This window comes from Myotis daubentonii, chromosome 14 (assembly GCF_963259705.1).
Source record: "Myotis daubentonii chromosome 14, mMyoDau2.1, whole genome shotgun sequence".
In the NCBI taxonomy this organism is placed as follows: domain Eukaryota; kingdom Metazoa; phylum Chordata; class Mammalia; order Chiroptera; family Vespertilionidae; genus Myotis; species Myotis daubentonii.
This window is the reverse complement of record NC_081853.1, coordinates 24902215-24923666: the sequence shown is the minus strand read 5'-3', so window position 1 is coordinate 24923666 and position 21452 is coordinate 24902215. Positions and strand designations below refer to the sequence as shown.

Genomic DNA, 21452 nt, shown 5'->3' with positions numbered 1-21452 from the left:
GAAGGGTAGCGGTCATACGCCAATTACCATGTTTCTCTTTTATTAGATAGGATGGCATTTATTATGCTACAAATTCTTTATAACTGACTTAGTCATTTGCCATTTTGCAGCTTATGTCCTGAAATGTAAACATCCTGTGGAGAAAAATGACTTTAGATTATGAACTCTATTCAAATAATGGCTTAAAATGGGGTCCTGTTCTGGACAAAGGAACTAAGAATGCAAATATCAGAATTGTCCTGAGGTGAAAAGTGTAATTTGGCTTACAAGAGATATAGTATATTAATTAAATCTTTTATCATTATTTCTTATTTCTTAGACCAGAATCATTTCTGGCTTTTTCAAAGCAAAACATTAATCAGTGAGTACTACAATTTTCTGCATTTTTCTCATTTTAGCCTTTGAGATACTGGAAATTATCAGACATTCTGCCCTTTTAAAGTCTAATTTTATAAAAAAAAATTATCTTATTACCTTGACTATGTAGAATACCACCTAATGGATAAAACAATTTTTGTATTTATGAACACTGCCATTTACTTACAGATTACTTGTTGAGTAGAGTAACGCTATGATTTTAAAGCTTGCAGTAAAAATGCCAAACTGGTACTTTGGAACCAGTTTATTCTTACCTGTGCTAAGTAGAAATGTGAAGGGGTTAAAATGTCTTATGTGATAATTTGCTGATTATACAGATAGCATTTTTTATTCCATTCTTTGTTTTAATTCATGTCCTGTACTTTTTGTTCAAACAAGTTTGTGGTGAAAATTAAAATTTCAAATTTCTTTTAAGGAACTCTTAAGAGTAAATAATATTTCATAAGTGGAAAAGAAAGGCTTAACATTTGGGAAAACTTTGTGCAACACAGTAGTAATTGGGTGAAAAAGATAAATTATGTCAAAATGAGAATGTGTTATAATTAGAAATAAAAAGTTAAGGGATATTTCTTTCAGTTAAGTAATATAACTGGAACTCTTTACTATGAAACATGGCTTTTATAAATGCATGGTCTGATCATTTTACTCGCAGTCAGTATTTAAAAGCTTATTAACATTTTCCTCATTTCTAATAATGAATTTTAAATTACAGAAATTGTCCAATAGCTTTAATTTAAAAGTGGAGGTAGATGTTGAAATAAATTTGAAATTTTAAAAGGAATAAAAGTAAAAAATATTTCACTGAAAAGAAAATATTTGCAACTCAACAACAAAAAGACCCAATTTAACCAACCCAATTCAGAAATGGGAAAGGGTTTAAATACACATTTCTATAAAAAAAGATATACAAATAGTCAATAAGTACATGAAAATATGCTCAGCATCATTAATCAGAAGTCATATGCAAATCAAAACCATAATGAGATACCACCTCACACATACTATGATGGCTTTACTTTTTTTTAAAAGGACAATAACAAGTGTTGCCAAGAATATGAATAAAGTAGAATTATCTTTCCTTCCTGGTGGGAATTTAAAATGGTGCAGTCATATTGGAAAATAATTTGGCAGTTCCTTAAAAAGTTAAACACAGAATTACTATAGAACCCAGCAATTCCACCAGATATATACCTAAGAGAACTGAAAACATATGTTCACATAACTACTTGTAAACAAATGTTCATAGCAGCATTATTCATAATAGCACAGAAGTGGAAACAACCCACATGTCCATCAACTGATGAATGGATAAATAAAAGGTGGTTCATCCATACACTAGAATCTACACTAATAAAAGAGAAAAATGGTAATTGGCGTACGACGATACCCTTTTCATTGGCTAATCAGGGCTATATGCAAATTAACTGCCAACTAAGATTGGCAGTTAACTGCCAACAAGATGGCGGTTAATTTGCATATGTAGGCACAATGCAGGGAGGCGAAAGGGAAAGCAGGAAGAAGCCCCCTGCCACTGACAGTGATCGGAAACCCAGGGGGGAGCTAAGAGCTGGGGGGCAGGGCAAAGGCGGCCCTGGGGCCGCCTTTGCCCTGCCCCCCCAGCCATGATCGGAGAATCAGGCGCCTTTGCCACCCTGGCCAGTGATAGCAGGAAGTAGGGGTGGAGCCAGGGATGGGAGCTGGACACGGTCGAAGCTGGCAGTCCCGGGAGCTAAGGGTCCCTTGCCTGGGCCTAAAGCAAAGCCCACGATCGCGGGGCCGCTGCAGCTGTGGGTCCCCGCTGCCCGAGCCTGACGCCTCAACCAGAGGCGTTAGGCCTGGGCAGGGGCAGAGCCTGCAACCGCGGGGAGCTGGGAGTCCCCTGCCCAGGCCTGACACCTCTGCCGGAGGCCTCAGGCCTGGTCAAGGGGCCGATCCGGTGATTGGTGATCGGAGGGTGATGAGGGTCAATTCCTCTGGCCAAGGCATCAGGCCTGGGCGGGGGGCAGAGCCGGGGATTGGGGGGATATGATGGTCCCCTTGCCCAGGCCTGAAGCCTGGGTCAGAGGCGTCAGGCTTGGGCGGGGGGTGGAGCAAGCGATCAGAGGGAGATGGGGGTCCCCTGCACAGGCATGATTCCTGGGCCAGAGGCGTCAGGCCTAGGCAAGGGGCCGATCCTGCAATTGGAGGGTGATGGGGGTCAACGCCTGAGGGCTCCCAGTATGTGAGAGGGGGCAGGCTGGGCTGAGGGATACTCCCCACACACACACACACACACACCCAGTGCACGAATTTCGTGCACCGGGCCCCTAGTATTATATATAAAGGAATAAAGGGCCCCGGCCAGTTTTGCTCAGTGGATAGAGTGTCGGCCTGTGGACCGAAGGTTCGTGGGTTGGATTTCTGGTCAAGGGCACTTATCTCGGTTGCAGGGACCTCAACCCTGGTAGGGGCACATGTGGGAGGCAGCCAGCCAATATGTCTCTCTCATGTTGAGGTTTCTCTCCCCCACTCCCTTCCTTGTCTCTCTAGAAATCAATGGGAAAAATATCCTCGGGTGAAGATTAAAAATCAAAAGGAATAAAGGCATAAAATTTCAAAAAAAGGAACTAAGTATTAATATATTCTACAATGTGGATAAACCTTGAAAACATTATGCTAAGTGAAAGAAGCCAGACATAGGAAAAAAGGTCATAAGTTGTGTAATTTCATTTACATGAAATGTCTATAATAGGCAAATCCATAAACAAAAAGTAAATAAGTGGTTGCCTAGGACTGGAGAAAGGGGACATAGAGAATGACTGCTAATGGGTATGGAGTTTCTTTATGGAGTGATGTAGATGTTCTGTAATTAGATAGCTAGTGGTGATGGTTATACAACCTTGTGAACATACTAGAACCAACGAACTATACACTTTAAAAAGGTGATTTTTATGGTATGCAAATTATATCTCCTTTAAAAACAAAAGCCCAACCTACATTTCATATCAATCTCACACCTGGAAACTATCTAAACTCACCATTGCCCACAGCATAATGTTTCCATTTCCAAAGTGAGGTAAGTACTAAAATTACTTATAACACTTTACTCTGCATACTTTATGAAGGTTATTCTTCTGATCAAGTGTTGATTCTCTAAAACCTCTTTTCTGACCTTACCACCTAAAGTCCTCTCCCTAAACTTTTTTCCATTGAACTACAAAATTGCTATGACTCAAATAACACAATTATTCTGTCAGAATCATGAAGGGGGAAAAACATGGATTTTGAATTCAGACAGAAAAATTCAAATCCTCATTTTGACTTTTTAACTGTATGTCACTTTGGGGAAGTTACTTAACCATCTGCTCATATGTAATATGGCAATAATATCTCTTTGGAAGTGTAAGAATTCAATGAGATAATGTATGTAAAGTGCCTGGTCAAAGTAACTTTTCTATTAATGTCAGTTCACTCCTTCTCCCTGTTTTGTAAAATGGATGAAGTTGATATTATCCCCAACTGGGCAGGTATTATGCCCCAATCTGAAATCTGTCCTCAACCAGGAGAGGATTCATGACATCTAGGGAGATCTCAAGGGCACAAATGATAAAAAGGGTGCAAATGGGCATTTTAATTGGGACCCTGACTCCCAACCTACTGCAATTCACAGGGTCATTATGTTAGTCTCTGAGGATCTCTAGGCAGGGAGACAGGTATTTGACAAAAGAATGAAAAGGCACACTGCTCCAATGACCACAAATGGAATTCATTACAAATAAACATGTTTCTGGAAAAGAATGTGGAGATCTGTCATGGAGAAGAGCTGGGAAGCCTAAGCCACAAAGCTGACTCTAATTTTTTACACAGGAGGTAAAATTACAATCTCACCACTTCCACCACTGATAATGAGTTTAAATGGTAAGGGCATAACTGAGTCTATTACAGGGTGGAAACTTGCTGCCTATCATCAGAGTCTTCCCCCTGCCCCTGTCCCCGCCCTTTTGTTTTACACTGGCATTTACACATATACCCCAAACTGAGCCAATTAAGAAGAAATTAATGTAGACTGCAGGTAACCAAGGCTCTCCCTAATCAAAAATAGGTCTGAGTGTGTGAGCACCACAATTGCCATTGCTAGCATCTAAATATTACTGTGTGTGTAATATACACAATTTGTACACCAACTGAGAGTTAATGGTTATATTTGGAGAGATTTAAAGCACACATGGCAACATGTTAATTTCTGTTAGACCTGTGTGGTAGTATACGAATATTTTTATATTATTTTTGGTATAGTTCTAAGTGTTTGAAATAGTTCATAATAATAAAGAACTCTGTAGATTAGAATTAAAAGGAAAATTAATTAATTAATTAATTAATTAATATTGCTGTTTGGATCAGGGGTCCTGAGTCTAAAGGAACACAAAATTTATTAAGCAGTACTAATTCAAATGGTATTGCCAATTCTTCATTAGTCCTGATCACTGTAACATTCAAATCCCTTTACAAAGTAGTCCAGTGACCCTCCCAACCGCATCTCCTAGCATGCTTCATTCTCCTTTCATAATACAAAATATCTGCACAATGAATACAGTATTTCCAAAATAGCAATGTCTTTTATGCCTTTCTGCCTCATTCCTCTACCTGAAATGCCTTATTCCCCCTAATCTCCTAATTCACCTAGTGAACTTCTATCCTTCAAGTCCAGCTTAGATGTCTCCTCTTTGTTTAACCCTTCCCAACTCCCTATCCTAGGGGTAAAATTAATTATATCCCTTCTCTTCCCTCATGGTGGTCAAAGGATAGCCTTGTATGTATTTTTTGTAATGTTAAAGATGAAAATTTTGCTCATTTAGTTTTGTCACTAATAATATTTCACAAAGTTTTCAGTTTTCACAAAGTGATACATTCAATTAGTAGCGATTGTCTACTCTAGAGGATTTCAAGTTTATATTTGTTATATAATCCTTTGCTTTAACTAAAATCTCAGAAAGAAGCTCAATAGGTATACAAGAAATAAAATCAGAGTTGCTCTGGTTGTCATAATATATAGAGAGGATCCAAAGTTATCTCTGACTTGGATCTTCCCACAGTTGGCCCTGAGGATGGCCCATGGCACAAGTCCCTATCCAACCCCCCTCCCCTTTTTATAAATTAGAAAACCTCAGTCAAGAGAAGATACATATGCCGAAACCGGTTTGGCTCAGTGGATAGAGCGTTGGCCTGCGGACTGAGAGGTCCCGGGTTCGATTCCGGTCAGGGGCATGTGCCTGGGTTGCGGGCACTTCCCCAGTGGGGGATGTGCAGGAGGCAGCTGATTGATGTTTCTCTCTCATCGATGTTTCTAACTCTCTATCTCTCTCCCTTCCTCTCTGTAAAAAAACAATAAAATATATTTTTTTTAAAAAAAGAGAAGATACATGTGGTTTTCAAGAGCATACAACAATTTAGTATTAGGGCTAGGATCTAGGTCTTCTGCCTTCCTACTCTTGGGGGCGGGGAAGTGGGGGAGCTATAAGAAAACTGATGAGAGAGAATTAGAGGCTTGGCTAGCCTTAAAAATTCTATGGGAGCTTCTTCCGTCAGCCTGCCAGCTGGAGCAGAGGATGTGTCAGTATAATATCTACCTTGAGACAGTCTTAATGACTAGCTGCTAGGAGATTCAATGGGGAGACAGGGAGGGCACAGGGTAGGGGGAGATGCCGGATTAAGAGGGGGAAGGGGAAGAGAGAAGGGGAAGGGGAAAAGAAAAGGGAGAAGAGGTAATGGAGAGGGGGGGAGGGAAAAGGAACAGGGGAGAGGGGAGAGGGGAGAGGGGAGAGGGGAGAGGGGAGAGGGGAGAGGGGAGAGGGGAGAGGGGAGAGGGGAGAGGGGAGAGGGGAGAGGGGAGAGGGGAGAGGGGAGAGGGGAGAGGGAAAGGAAGACAGACAGACAGGAAGGAAGACAGATGAAAGGAAGAAAGGAAAGAAGGGAAGAAGGGAGGGAGGGAGGGAGGGAGGGAGGGAGGGAAACACCTCATTGACAAACTGTAGATTCCATGTAAGCAAATCAGCAAGTAAATTGCCAAAAGACAAGGCAATTTTTTCACATAACATATTTATAAACAAACATTAGGGAAAACATTCAACCATACCTGTACTAATAGAAATATATATTAAAATAGTTAAATACAGCTTTTATTCCTATATATTAACACTTAAAAAGATACTAATACTGTGTGCTGGAAAGTGAGGTGAAAATGGTTGATAAACTTCAAATTGGAAAACCCTTTTATAGAAAGCAGTATACCAGTAGCAATATCTATCAAAAGCTACCTAACATCATAATCTTTGATCAAGTAGTTCCTTTCCTGAAAATTGAGAATGCCTATGGTTTTACTATGTTAATAATGGTAAAAACTGGAAGTCAATGTAAGTTCTCTAATAGAAATATAATTGAATAAATCATGGTACAACAGCTATGAAAAATATAATTATTAGGACTATGTAACAATATGTAAAAATTATTTAGAAGTGGAAAAACAACATGAAATTATAGCTTTTACAATTATGTAAAAATATGTTTGCATATGGACAAATATTGGAAGAAAATATAGAAAATGTGAAAGCAGTTGCTTTATTGGTATGGTAGAATTATGAGAGAAACATGCTCTATTTAAAACTTCCTTTAATCATGTTACTATAACAATAAATCACACTTTATTACATTGCTTGTTTAATTACCTACCTTTCCAACTAAACTATATACTTTGTGAAGACAGAGCAATGTCTCCTGTTCTGAAGGTTATAGCACCAGTTCCTATTGAATAATTCATGAAAGAACAAATGAAATATGTGGGAAACCTCAAAATAAATGAATACCCCCTAAGAAAAGGAGGGGATGTGAACCATTAAAAACAAAATGTTGACCTCTAGGTGCCAGTTTCTAAGCTTTAACTGTGGGGGGGAAAAAACAAATAAATCCATTAAAATGTCTCTGGGAAGTCTTTCTTCCCAGAAGGCCACTGCCCATATCTTAGCTCCTAAACCAGCGGTTCTCAACCTGTGTGTCGCGACCCCTTTGGGGGTCAAACGACCCTTTCACAAGGATCGCCTAAGACCATCGGAAAACACATTTTGAATACATAATTACATATTGTTTTTGTGATTAATCACTATGCTTTAATTATGTTCAATTTGTAACAATGAAAACATCCTGCATATCAGATATTTACATTACGATTCATAACAGTAGCAACATTACAGTTATGAAGTAGCAACGAAAATAATTTTATGGTTGGGGGTCACCACAACATGAGGAACTGTATTAAAGGGTCATGGCATTAGGAAGGTTGAGAACCACTGTCCTAAACAATCTGAAGAAATAGCACAGCGTCCTGGGAACTAGGCATAGCAGCAGGGTACTCCCCGGATTTTCAGGAACACATGGAGTTAGAAAGGACAAGAGCTTCACATCCTTTTCCAACCTCAAACTCATTACCTTTTGACTCTCAGAACCTTCCATATAACTATAGCTGGAAGTAAATGAAATGTACGGTGTAGCGAGAGAGGCTGGCTATATATATATATATATATATATATATATATATATATAGAGAGAGAGAGAGAGAGAGAGAGAGAGAGAGAGAGAGAGAGAGAGAGAAAAGGTCAGCAGGAAACATCTCTTAGTAGGAACTTAAGTCTGAAACTACCCTGAGCTCTGGGTAAGAAATAAATTTCCAGGTATGAGGGAAAATAAGAAGCTTTAAAGGAATTGAGCTCTAGAGTGAAAATCTCCTTTCTTGACAACTTCAATTCAGTCTGAAATATACCAGAGGCACCAGAAGGACTCTAAGTCATGAAAGTATTATGAGCATTAACAAAAACACATAGGAAAAAGAGACAACCTTTAAGTTATTTTTCAACCAACCTACGCAGCACCTGTCACAGGCCATACAGGCTCTTTTCAGCTTAAGCAATTTTTTAGCCATCTTTGGTGCTTTTAAGTAAAAGTATCACAATTGACTAATGTAAGCTTAGAAAGACATTTAGCTGCATGGAGAAAAGGGGCACTGAGTAAGGATAAAAGTGTAGAGAGAGAAGAATCTAGATTTTACATGCAGCTCTACCTATTTTATGTTATAACTTTAAGCAAATCACAGTCTCACTGAGCCTTGGTTTTCTTGGTTTCCTGTTTCCTAATCAAAACAGAAAATTATACCAACTTAACTGACAAGGTTAAGGTAATAATTAAATAAGAAGATACATGCAAGTCAAAGTACATAATAAATTATGAAGTTTTACTTAAATATATGACCTTATTACAGAATCACAAATGCTACAATTTCCTTCAAGGGTCATGCATTTTCATCTGGAGACTAAAGGAAAATCAGTCTCATCCCACTTTGCTTAATCAACTAATTTATTCAAAGTGTAGACTTTTGCCCTAGCCAGTTTGGCTCAGTGATTAGAGCATCAGCCAGCAAACCAGAGTCCCAGGTTTGATTTCGGTCAAGGGCATGTACCTTGGTTGGGTTTCAGGCTCCTCCCCAGCCAGGGGCCTGGTCAGAGAGTGTGCAGGAGGCAACTAATCGAAGTGCTTCTCTCACATTGACATTTCTGTCTTTTCCTCTCTCTTCTACTCTCTCGAAAAAATCAATGTAAAAATATCCTCGGGTGAGGATTAAAAAAAACACACACAAAAAACCAGAGTATACTTTTCATATAGGCAGGTGGCAAAAAAGAATGATTCTCCTTTTCCCCAATCTTAGTGCTGAAATTTCACTATTCATTACTTAGGGTTAGAGAATTTTTTCTATTTTCCACCTCCTATGAAAACATAAAAACCTGAAAAGGGATTACCAATAACCATTAATAACTCATAGTTGAGCTAAAATTAACTGAGATTGCTGAAAACTAAAATCTAAGAAATAGGGATGCCAACTACAATTTGGCCTACAACTCTCAAGAACCTCCTGATTCCAAGTTTTCAGTCTTATTGTCTCCAACGACCAAAATTTCCCAGAAATACCCACATTTCAGTATGTAAAAATCTCCCAGACTATTTCCTGCACTGAAAAATAAGACCTTGTGTCTCAATTTTGTTTCAGAAAATATGTTCACCTCTGAAATGAGTCCTAGGACATAGGACATATGCCCACAGAACAGAATGAGAGGTATCAGTCATGAAAGAAGGCACAGAAAAGTAAAAACACTCAACTTCACCACATCCACAGTTCTGACTAAAATTAGCAGCCCTGATACTAGGGAAAATCTATCAACTCCCCTAAATTCTAGAAAAACTAGAAAAATTGCCTATGTCAATACTTAAAAGGAAATTAAGTAGGGAATTCTCCCTCATATCTATCTATATTTAGTCCATATATATTTAAATCTTGCGTGTTATGGTTTGCAATCTGACCTCACAACAGTCCTATGAAGAAAGTTGGATAGGTATTATTTCTCCAATTTTAAGGATGAGGAAATCAAGAATTAGAGAAAAATAGCAATTTGTTATGGACTGAATTAAATCCAGATCATCTGACTCTAAATCTCTTATGCTTTCCACAGCATCATGATGCTTCTTGAGGTCTTTTAGCTCCATTCTCTCCAGATAAGATAAATTCCTGCCAAAACCGGTTTGGCTCAGTGGATAGAGCGTCGGCCTGCGGACTGAGGGGTCCCAGGTTCGATTCCGGTCAAGGGCATGTACCTGGGTTGCGGGCACATCCCCAGTAGGAGATGTGCTGGAGGCAGCTGATTGATGTTTCTCTCTCATCGATGTTTCTAATTCTCTATCTCTCTCCCTTCCACTCTGTAAAAAATCAATAAAATATATTTAAAAAAATAAATAAACTTTAAAAAAAAAAAAAGATAAATTCCTGTACCAACCAACCTTCTTGTCACCACCTTTCATGGCACTGTTCCCTGACTTTTTGTGTCAGCAGTTCCTGACACAAAGTAGCACTAAAAGGAACTCATTAAGCTAAATACCTTTGGAAAACAAAGAAGTTTGTTAAATGCCTGGAAGAACTGATATTCTTGCCCACTTAATACAAGTTTCCAACTAGATTAGCTAACCACCTAGTTCTATGGCACTTGCAACTACATCTAGGAAGCCCACAGAAAAATACACAAGCTCCCAAGTCAAAGACCTAAGTTCTAATCCTGACTCTTACCACTCCCTGGCTTTGTGAGCTTGGGTAACCATTACACCCTCCCTGGATCTTAATTCCTTCATATGTAAAATGAGAATAACATTAATTACTACTCCACAAATACTACTGTGTGGAGGATTAAATAAAACAATGGATGTGATAGTGCTCAAAGTATCAAGTTTCTACAAATAAGCCATTGCAAAACATCTTCCTCAGAGACGGTTTCAAAACACTAGTTACCAGTGTTTTCTAAACTATGCGCAACTACCCTATCCAAAATTAAGGAATATTCATCCAGGTTTGTGCTATTTTTAGTGTCATGGAAACCTGTCTACTATTTTATTTGAAGTTCCTATAAATATTCTTATGGTAAACTTGCCTTAAAGCTGCTATGAAAATCTGCTTGTCATAATGGGACATTTATTGAACATTTCTCATGTGCCAGTCACCAAGTTAGACATTTATTTCAATTGATTCTCATAAGAACCCTTTGAGATATTTTATCTCCTTTTTATAAAGAAACTGAAATTAAGAGAAAACAAGAAATTGCCCAAGATCAAACAAGTGTCTGTGTCACTGAAGAAAGGAATGGTGGTTAAGACACAGAGTTGGGGCTGAACTACCTGCGTTCAAAAACCTGAGTCCAGTGAGAAAGATACCTACTGAACTGAAAAAGGCCCCTAGTGGACTCGAAGGTCCCAGTAGACAAGGTCTATGCCCACCTTATCCTTGTATCTAACATAAGCACCTGGCTTATGTTAGATGATCAATTGCACTGAATCATATTCCAGTTAAATTGTTTTGTAAATTTGAGGGGATGGTATGCAATTCTGGAAAACTTTCTATTTAGGCCTCCATTACATATTGCTTAGCAAAATACTGACAAGCCTATTCACAAAGATATGCACCCCATCCTAGCTAGTTTGGCTCAGTGGATAGAGTGTTGGCCCTCAGACCAAAGGGTCCCAGGTTCGATTCCAGCCAAGGGCACATACCTCGGTTGCAGGCTCAATCCCCGTGCGGGAGGCAACCAATCGATGCGTCTCTCTCACAGCGATGTTTCTCTCTCTGTATCTCTTCCCCTCCCTTCCACTCTGTCTAAAAATCAATGGACAAAATATTAACCAAAAATAAAAGATATATGCACCCCTATGTTCATTGCAGCATTATTCACGGTGGCCAAGACATGGAAACAACCAAAGGGTCCTGCGATAGAGGACTGCATAAAGAAGATGTGGTACATAAACACAATGGAGTATTACTCAGCCATAAGAAAGGATGAAATAGCGCTATTTCCAACAACATGGATGGACCTTGAAAACATTATGCTAAGTGAAATAAGTCAGTCAGAAAAAGCTAAGACTTATATGATTTCACTCATATATAGAATATAAAACTGAAACTCATGAACACAAACAGCAGTATGGTGGTTGCCAAAGGGAAGGGGGTGGGGGAAGAAGGGGATCCTAATATATGGTGACAGGAGAAGATTTGACTTTGGGTGGTGGGCACACAGTATACAGATCTTGTAATATAGAAACCCACACCTGAAACCTATATGTTCATGTTGACCAATGTCACCCCAATAAGCTTAATAAATAAATAAAAAGTTTAAAAAGATATTGACAAGCCTAATGTTACTGCAAATCTGAACTTGGATACAAAAAGACAATAAAGACAATAAGCAATCTGAGGTAGACAGGGGTACTAAGATAAAAATGGGCCCCTGAGCCTAACCGGTTTGGCTCAGTGGATAGAGCGTTTGCCTGCGGACTCAAGGGTCCCGGGTTTGATTCCGGTCAAGGGCATGTACCTTGGTTGCGGGCACATGCCCAGTGGGGAGTGTGCAGGAGGCAGCTGATTGATGTTTCTCTCTCATCAATGTTTCTGACTCTCTATCCCTCTCCTTTCCTCTCTGTGGAAAATCAATAAAATATTTTTTAAAAAAAAAATGGGCCCCTAGAAGGAAGGTCATCATTGTAGCACAATCCCATTAACTTAAGAATATTGTTGGATTTTGATGACTAGCTCTCTAAGAGTCTCCTTCAACCATTTTATAATGAACTTTGCTGAAATATCAATAACACAAATAAAACAGTGAAATTGCTAGTTTAGATACAGTGTGATATGCTCATGTGGTTCTTTTTAAGCATTTACCAGCAATTCCACAACAAGTCTTTAAAAGAAACAGACACAAACAGTATTTTTAAGGGAAAAAAGGATTAAATTTGAGGGATCTACTCAGAGTGACTTAAAAGTAGAAAGAAACTTGAGTTGGAGTCGCAAGATGTGAGTTCTAGTCTCATTCTCTCACTAACTTCTTATTTGACTTTGGGCAAATCATTCCATCTCTCTGGGCTAGATGATGGTTCAGATTCCTTTGAATTCAAATGCTATAATAAGGTCAAAAGTCCCTATCGGTCCTTCAGAGAATCAGAAAGAGAGAAAGAGAAAAATTAGGACGGTATAAAGATGGTAAAATAGAGGGGTACTGTAACATGGTAAAGAAGGGGAAAAGGCTTAGTATAGAAACTGAAGTTCTAGATCCTAGTTCTGGTTCTGTCATCAACTAGTTGAGTAATCTTTGAACAAGTCGCTTTCCTTCTTTAGATCAAGATTTCCCCCCATTTATAAAGTAATCCAGATGATCTTCCAGCTCTAATAATGCTGCTATGAACAATGAAATTCTATGGAATTACTATGTTTGTATTAATCAGAAACAGAACACATAAATAAAATATTTAGCAGAGAGAAGCCTCAAACTTCACTTGAGCTTTCCCCCAGCCTTCAATTCAAATATTTTTCTAGAGCCACTCACAAGCACTGGTCCAGACCCCTGCACTTCAAATTCCCCTATTCTCTTTCCCCCCCTTTTTGTGTTAATCCTCACCTGAGGATATTTTTTCCACTGATTTTTAGAAAGAGTGGAAGGGAGGGAGGGACAGAGAGAGAGAGACATCAATTGGTTGCCTCCAGCACGGGCCCTCAACTGGGGCCAAGGATTGAACCTGCAATCCAGATATGTGCCCTTGACCGGGAATTGAATTTGCAACTCTTTGATCTGCAGGCCGACACTCTAATCACTGAACAAAACTGGCCAGAACATTAATGTCCCCTATTCTTAATTAAATGCCAAAAGTCTGAGTAGAAACAGCTGCTGCTCTGCCTGCATGGCTCAGTGGTTGAGCATCGACCTATGAATAAGGAGGTCACAGTTCGATTCCAGGTCAGGGCATGTGCCCAGGTTACGGGCTCGATCCCCAGTATGGGAGGCAGGAGGCAGCCAATCAATGATTCTCTCTCATCATTGATGTTTGTATCTCTCTCTCCCTTTCCCTTCCTCTCTGAAATAAAAAATGGTTTTACAAAAATAGAAACAGCTGCTGCCTAGCTAATCCATCAATCCAGTTTCTTTGTTGTTTCCCTTCTTTCCTGCTACTGTACTTTCTTTTTACTACCCACTGTTTGGACTGAGCCACACCTATCTCTTTTGATTCAAATTCTTCAAGGCTCCATTCAAAGCACACTGCTTTCATTAAGCATTCCCTTCCCACTCTAGACCATATCCATCTCTCACTCTTTTAAATTTCTATAGTACTACATTGCTGTGATATAGATTAAATGATATTTATAATATCTGGGATATGGTAAAACATCTGGAATATAGTAGTTGTTCGATAAATGATAGCAGTGTTGTTGCCACACCTTCAGCACTAATCACATACACTTTAGTTCAATGCACCTTTAATGTTCATGTGAATCACCTGGAGATCTTATTTAAATACAAATTATTATTCAGTAGGCATAGATGAGACCGGATCATCTATAGTTTAAAAAGCTCCTGGTTGCTGCCAATGCAGTTGATCCAAGGACCATACTTTGAATTATGGATACAAGGGGTAGTTTTTTGTGTGTTTTATTTTATTTTTTTATTGGTTTCAGAAAGGAAGGAAGAGGTAGGGAGAGACAGAAACATCAATGATGAGAATCATTAATCAGCTGCCTCCTGCACACCCCACATGGGGGATCAAGCCCACAACCTGGGTATGTGCCCTTGACTGGAATCAAACCCGGGACCCTTCAGTCCACAGGCTGACACTCTATCCACTGAGCCATACCAGCTAGGGCACAAGGAATAGTTTTAGCAAGTTTTTAAAACATGTATTCATTTTATCTACCCAAATGGACAGAAAGATCTTAGAAAACAGATACAATGTCTCATTTTTCTTAGCATATATACCCTTTACAGAGAAGGTGTTCAACAAACATCTGTGGATTTGTCTATCTGCAGTCTCTAGGTAATCTAGATAAGTTTCAGAATGCCTGTGTTGTACTGATTTTCAAAGCAAACACTGAGACATGCCAGGAGGAAAAAACTCACATGATTACTGGGATTGGAATCACTAGAAGATGGGGCAGGAGAGAATCTGAGGGAAAACTTACCTCTTCACTGGTGAAAGTGTAAAACACAGAAAGAAAAACAACCACCAACATATACAAATGGATACCTGTTCCTTGTTTAAGCACAAGATCATTTATTAAAATGTAGTCTTAACTGTACTTCAAAATTATGTATGAGCCTTAAAAGAAGATACATATTCAGGATATATATAGATATAACACACACATATATATATAATCCTGATATAGTATATACACACACACACACACACATCCTGAAAAAAATACACACAGACATTCACACATGCACACATACAATTAGTGGTTTACATATATATCAACCACTAATAATAATTACTATTGTCCTGTGAGCGTGGCTCAGTGGTTGAGCTTCAACCTATGAATGAGGAGGTCACGGTTGGATTCCTGGTCAGGGCACATGCCAAGTTTCAGGCTCAATTCCCAGCAGGGGGCATCGAGGAGGCAGCCGATCAATGATTCTCTCTCCCCATTGATGTTTCTATCTCTCTCTTCCTCTTCTTTCCTCTCTGAAATCAATAAAAATATATTAAAATATAATAATAATAATTACTAGTAAGGTACATAATGAGTTTTATTTCATTTTTTAGTGAAACAGATACATTTTGCAATAATCCTTTAGTGTGCAATTAATCTAAGATCTTAGGCAATCAATAAAAACATATTTCAAGCAAAAGATAGAGAAAAAGAGAAACACCTCCAATTTCCCCATCAACTTGGTTGGTGGTAAGTTCTCTAAATTCCACTGCCCACAATTACACTGACAGAAATTCAAAGGAATCTGCTGTGCATTAAGTCTGCTCTGAGAGACTGCCTATTTTAACCCCTTCTTTTAAATCTCCAATTATTTAAATGCTTGTTAAAACCCTCTTTATTTTAGCATTCTATATTCAGATGGGACCTATATGCTTAAATTCTACTGAGAGCTACACTCTGACTTCCTATTCAAGCACCAGGAAAATAATATTGGGCATATAATGACACCTGCTCATTGCATAATATCTAGGAGTTTAAACTATGAGACTAATTTACTAAAACCAGCCTTTAGAGCAAAAAGCACCTTTAAGTCACTGTGCTTGTCATAAGCAGGCACCTGCTCCTTAAGTCAAAGACCTTTCAATAAAACCATTCATCAGTATTTAACCAAGATGTTTGTGTGGTTTTTAACTTAGACATGTTAGAAGACAAATAGCAATTCTGAGGATTGCTATGAAGCACAGAAACACAAGCAGAGAACTGCTGTCAAGCACCAGACTTAAACTGGGTTTATGAGTTTTAATAAATCAATGTTATTACTTCAGAGAAAATCAGTAAACAGTTGGGAGTCAGCCCATAGGAAAGTGGCTTCCATTATTTCCCTCAGAAGTCAGGTCTTCCGGGCAAGGCAAATTCTCTGGTTCATGCCAGGCAATTTTTCTAAAGAATAATCATATCCAAGCAAAGTTTCCAATTTCAAGCCACTTGACACTGTTAGAGCTAAACGCAAATCCACAGCAGCCTCATCATACCCATACAAATGAGTACCTTTCTACCTGCAGGTACCTAACTGGTACATTAAATCCCAAACAAACGCCTTCAACTGGATAAGGTGCAGGAGGATCAGATTCTTGCATAGAAAAATGAAGCACCAATGTCATTCCCATTTCTCCCCTCCTTTACCTGGCCTTTTTTCAAAACTCCTCTTTTGTGACACTTTCTCCAATAACTCCATTCACTGAATGTTTTAATAATTCTAGATTCCTTTTTGTTAACTGCTTCGTGCTTCCGTTGTGTCTCCTAAACTTAAGTTCTCGGTGAGGCCCCTACACTGCCTAGCCCAGCCGTGGGCAAACTACGGCCCGCAGGCCGGATCTGGCCCGTTTGAAATGAATAAAACTAAAAAAAAAAAAAAAAAAAGACTGTACCCTTTTATGTAATGATGTTTACTTTGAATTTATATCAGTTCACACAAACACTCCATCCATGCTTTTGTTCCGGCCCTCCGGTCCAGTTTAAGAACCCATTGTGGCCCTTGAGTCAAAAAGTTTGCCCACCCCTGGCCTAGCCCCTAGAGGGAGCCTATTATTAATACTGCTAACAGCATAATAACAATGAAGCAATAGTGAAGCAGTGCAGTGGCAACAGTGGAGTCAAATGGGCCTAAATTCAAATCCTGGTACAATCATTCGCTGGCTATATGACTGCAAACACATTGCTTAGTTTTGCTAAGCCTCAGTTGGTGGTGAGAATTCAATGGCATATAACGGATGCTCAGTGAAGCTTATTACCTTCCCTCCCCACTAACAACCACTTGTTGATTTAAACCGCGTTAGAGTAATTCTCCTAGGCGGCTGTCAGTGGCACCATCATTTAGTGCTTTCCCCATTACACTCTTGCGGTCCCTTCAGATTTTCTACTCCCCTGTCTTGAGAAAAGGCCAAGGACACAAGTGACCTAAATGACTATTCGGAATGGTCATATTAGGGGCCAGCAGGAGGGCACTTCCACATCTGCATCTCCCTCCCACCACACCCACCACACCCACCCTCCCTCCGGGTCACCCAGTGAGAAAGCGATAGAGAAATAAAAGCAGTGAAGCAACTAAAAGAGAAGACGGAGATAAACAGCGCTGCAGTCCCTCTGTGCCTGCCTCTGGGGAGGAAACACTCAGGTCCAGTCTCCAACCTCAACTCCTGTGAGAAAGAAAAACAAATACACACACACACACACACACACACACACACACACACACACACACCCCTTTCCACATTCCAGGAAAAAAGCAACCCAGATTTCTGGCTTCTTCACTTCTTCAAGCCTTTCCCCAGTCAATTCCACCATCACCTCCCACCCCAACCATTATCCCCTGGGTCAACTTCCTGCCACAGAAAATAGAACCGATTTTCATTGATTGGTCTTAACTGGATCTCATTCCTGCTTTTATCAACTAGAGGTAGCATTTCCCCCCCGTCTTCCCATTCTAAGTTGGAATATCCCTTAATGATTAATAATGATAATAATAATGTCTTGAAGTCCCTTGTCTGCTGTATTAAAGCAGATCTCTTGATTGGCAGCCCTTTAATGATCCAGAATATTTTGCCACGGTCACCATCTTTCTAGCAGGAAAAAAAAACACCATCACTTCCATTCCCCACACACATACCAAAACCAAAAAAAATCCACAAATCCCCTCCCTGCTGCGCAAAATGCAAACACGTCGCTGTTCCCGAGCGGCCTGCAGCTGCGCTGCCGGGAGCCAGCCCGCTACACCTGGGCTCCCGCATCTGTGACGGGTTCCATCGTGATGTCAATATTGACACCAGCCCCGACGGGCCAGGTGAAAAACAGCCTCCCCGAAAAATTCCAGTTCCTTCCCCAAGTCACTCGTGCCTCATAAAGTAGAACCTTTTTTTTTTTTTTTTTTTTTTTTTTTTGGTTGAAGCATCCCTTCGCGATGTGGAACCATGTCCACCTCCTCCTGTCCGCGCCTGGGCCGAAACGCCTGTCCCCTCCGCCCGCCCCTCAGACACAAACTCTGCTTCTCAGACTCCCCCCTGTTGCACACAGCAGCCCCTCCGGTGTGTGCGGAGGATCCGAGGCCCCCGGGGAAGCCTTTCACCTCCGGGCGGACCCCTCCAGGCGACCCGGGCCGCCGCCCGCCCCGCCGACACCCCCTCCCGCCGCCCTCAGCCCTCGCCCGCCTCCGGGGCCCCTCCGCCCTCCGGTGTACGGGTCTGCGCTGTCTCCCCGAGGCCATCGCCCTGCGGCCCCGGGAGCTCCCCGCCGCGGCGGCGGCTCGGCCCGACACCTACCAGTCGGTGTGCGGCTCGTCGACGACCAGCAGCACCTTGGCTTTCCGGGCGGCGGCGGGCGCGGGCGCGGGCGCGTCCACCAGGCCGGCCGACGCGGCCGTCTGCTTCACGGCTTGGGACAGCGAGCTGAAGAAGCTGCTGCCCATCGACGGCGCCGAGGCCGCGGGAGGCGCGGGCTGCGGCGCGGGAGCGGGGGCCGGCGGCGGCCTCCGCTCCGGGCCGGGAGAGGCGGCCGCGGGCGCCGACGAGGCCGCGGCCGCGCCCGGGCCGGGGGGCGGCGGAGGTGGCTGCTGGGGCTCGGGCCGCTGCAGGTCGGTCATGTAGCCATTGGGCAGGTTGGCGATGAAGCTGCTGTCCGACAGCCGGCGCCGCAGGAAGTTCATCATCTGGCTGCAGGGACGGGGGGCGCGCGGGGCGGCTGCACCGAGCGGCGCGGAGGGCGAGCCTGCGGCGGCGGCGGCGGCGGGGCTGAGGCGCCCGAGGGGGCTGAGGCGGCCGAAGGTGCAGACGCGCGGTGCGCGGCGCGCGAACCCAACAGACAGACTGGGCCGGGCGGTCCCGGCGGCGCGAAGCTTAGCGCAGGGAGGGGCGGGGCCACGAGTCGCCCCGCCCCGCGCCGCAGAGCCGGCCCCGCCCCCGACTCGCCGCCTCCGCACCCCGCACGGAGCGGCGGGCCTCGCGGGTCTGCGGGCTGGGAGGCTGGGGGGAGCCAGGCCTCCTGCCCCCTGAGCATGGTGGCTCTGTGGGGAGGATGTAGGAGCCAGTGCTGCTCCCCAATAACAGGAAAGAGGGAGCCCAGAGCCACTACCGCCTTCCGGTCGGGGAGAAGAGAGCCGGGTCCCACTAGAGATGGAAGCGAAGGAAACTACCCCACTCCCTTCGGAGGGAAGAGAGGTGTTAAAGGTGAGAAAGGAGCCATTTCCCGGTGCGTGCACGCATGTACACACACACACACACACACACACACACACACAGGCTGTAACGAGAAAGAAAACCACCACCTCTTTTCGCAAAGAACATGTGTCATCTCCCCAACCCCCATATGAGGAATACAGTGGGGCCTTGACTTACCAGTGTCCCGACTAACGAGTTTTTTGAGATACCAGCTGTCTCTGGGCCGATTTTTTGCATTGAGTTGATAGAGTAATTTGAGTTAACGAGCTCGGTCGAAACGAATTAAACTCGTAAGTCAAGGCCCCACTGTAATCTGTCCCCACTCACACACGTACACACACACATCCTATGGTGAGATGGAGAAGAGCTCCCCCCCCCCTTCCTCCATACTGGGGAGAGAAAAACATCCCCCACCCCCACCCCAAGATGATGGAGGTAAGTCCTAGGCTCATCTCTACTTTGGGGAGGGGAGGGTGAACACAAGCTCTCCACTCAGTGTTGGTAGGATGTGCGGGGTGCCGTTTTGATGGCCGCACTTGTGAATGGCTCACCTTAGAGCGTGTACTTCGCTCCCCTGCTCATCAAACAGAGAGGAAACCATGTGTAAGGCTAGACACACACACACACACACACACACACACACACAGGACTCCCAAATGGCATAGCTAGGGCTCCCCTATCCCTTCTGTGTTCACCTCCCTAACAGGCATTGGTGCATCTGATGTAGGTACCAAGAAGGTAGTCTCTTCAAGATCTTTCTTTCCTCTTGTATCTTCCCAGTTCACTCACTGGCCAGCTCTATGAAGACTCTCTGATGGCCACTTTCCCACATGTACTCCCTGAATCTGGTGTGACCCCTGGACCTTTGTTTTCACGTCTAGTGGGATATACTTAATCCCTGTGTTGTAGTGGAACAAGACACAACAGTTACACTTTACTTTCAGACCACTCTGGGCAAATTAGCCCTCAGAGGCTCTTTTTCTCCGCTGATAATAGAAGGAAATAACTTTTCAGAATTGTTGCACAGACTAAATGAGGTCATGTATGTAAAGCACCTGGCTCACGGGAGGAATTCTAGTAATGGTGGCTGGATTCTTATTTGAACAAGTTCTCAGTTAAGTATGTAGCAGTGGGCTGAATGGAATCAATGAGCAGCTTGCCACTAATACGTATTGGCAGGCAGTTCTTGCTTCCTACATCCTGGCTGACCCTCAACTTGGAGCCTGGAGATGCACAGTCCAGCTCTGAGCCAGAGACCCAGTGACATCGGAGAGATCTCCAACCAACTATAATAATACACTGGTCTTCCCATCTACCATGTGCCAGATAGACTGATAGGAATGGAAAGAGGCCCTTGTCTCTGGGGTTTACATACTATGCGGGTGAGAGGAGAGAGGAGGAGATAGACACAGGAACAATTAACCACCATAAGTCGTGGCAAATAATACAGTTGGGTAAAGTGGCTTAATAGCACCAACAAGGGAGGGGTTCATTCTGCTTGTGAGGCTTAGGGGTGGCTTCTCAGAGGAAGTGACATTTGAGTTAAGTGTTAATGCAGCTGCAAGACTTTTCCAGCAGAAAAGTGGGGAAACACTCAGGCAGAGAAGCCTGGAGGAATGCTAGTTGATGACTCTCCGCCGGTAAGCCTTCCCTCCATCTTACAGGGTGGGCTAAGAGTTTTATCGCCTTTGCTTGGCTTTTTCATAGCCCCTGGAGAAATTATAATATTCTGGTGACCAGAATGTAAGCTTTTCAAGGATAGGATTGCCTGACACTGAATACGTTCTCAGCTATTTGAAAATCAAACTGTACTTTTACCCAACTCAGTTCTCATG

The 21452-nt window shown here is 42.3% G+C and overlaps 1 protein-coding gene across 1 annotated transcript in view; it reads right to left on the bottom strand.

Annotated features, from left to right (window-relative positions):
* SYN2 (synapsin II) overlaps positions 1–19294 on the bottom strand; it is a 172173-nt gene extending 152879 nt beyond the window's left edge. Inside the window, exon 1 of the mRNA XM_059663610.1 lies at positions 18724–19294. Within this exon, the coding sequence (XP_059519593.1) occupies positions 18724–19109 (386 nt within the window). The 5' untranslated portion in view covers positions 19110–19294. The remainder of the gene's footprint in view (positions 1–18723) is intronic.
* Positions 19295–21452: the final 2158 nt, after the last annotated feature.